The sequence below is a fragment of the Myotis brandtii genome, unplaced genomic scaffold, assembly GCF_000412655.1.
Source record: "Myotis brandtii unplaced genomic scaffold, ASM41265v1 scaffold311, whole genome shotgun sequence".
NCBI lineage: Eukaryota > Metazoa > Chordata > Mammalia > Chiroptera > Vespertilionidae > Myotis > Myotis brandtii.
This window is the reverse complement of record NW_005361913.1, coordinates 3,445,808-3,446,423: the sequence shown is the minus strand read 5'-3', so window position 1 is coordinate 3,446,423 and position 616 is coordinate 3,445,808. Positions and strand designations below refer to the sequence as shown.

Sequence of the window (616 nt, the reverse complement as noted above, 5' to 3'; positions counted from 1 at the left end):
TCGTCCCACTCCTCGTCGGCCTCCTCCGCGGGCTCCTCGGCCTCCGACGACGAGTTCGAGGACGACCTGCTCGACCTGAACCCCAGCTCAAACTTTGAGAGCATGTCCCTGGGCAGTTTCAGCTCGTCGTCGGCGCTGGACCGGGACCTGGACTTCACCCTGGAGCCGGGCTCGGGATCGCACTTCGAGTTCCCGGACTACTGCACGCCCGAGGTCAGCGAGATGATCTCGGGGGACTGGCTCGAGTCCAGCATCTCCAACCTGGTCTTCACCTACTAACGGCGCGCGCTGGAGAGGTGGGCCGGGGTGACCGAGGGAGAAAAGGTGGACAGGGAGAGTAGAAAGAAGAAAAGGGGAGGGAAACCAGAAAAAGGAAAAAAAAAAAGAAGAAAAAAAAAAGAAGAAGAATTAGAAGTGATGAGCGCGGCCGGTTTGCCCGCCTCGGGGTCGCCGAAGAGGAGCGCGCACGGCGATTGGGGACCCACGCTCCCATCCCCCACCCCTCCGGGGACGCGGTGGAGCCAAGGGAGACGGGCCACCTTTTATTGTTGTTGTGGATGTTGTTGTGATGGCAAAAAAAAAAAAAAGCTCCTTTGAATGTCCTCTCCTTTGCCTG

General features: G+C 58.8%; 1 protein-coding gene across 1 annotated transcript in view; it reads left to right on the top strand.

Annotated features, from left to right (window-relative positions):
* Window positions 1-383, top strand: part of SOX4 (SRY (sex determining region Y)-box 4) — a 6,398-nt gene extending 6,015 nt beyond the window's left edge. The window contains exon 3 of the mRNA XM_014542673.1: window positions 1-383. Within this exon, the coding sequence (XP_014398159.1) occupies window positions 1-279 (279 nt within the window). The 3' untranslated portion in view covers window positions 280-383.
* Window positions 384-616: the final 233 nt, after the last annotated feature.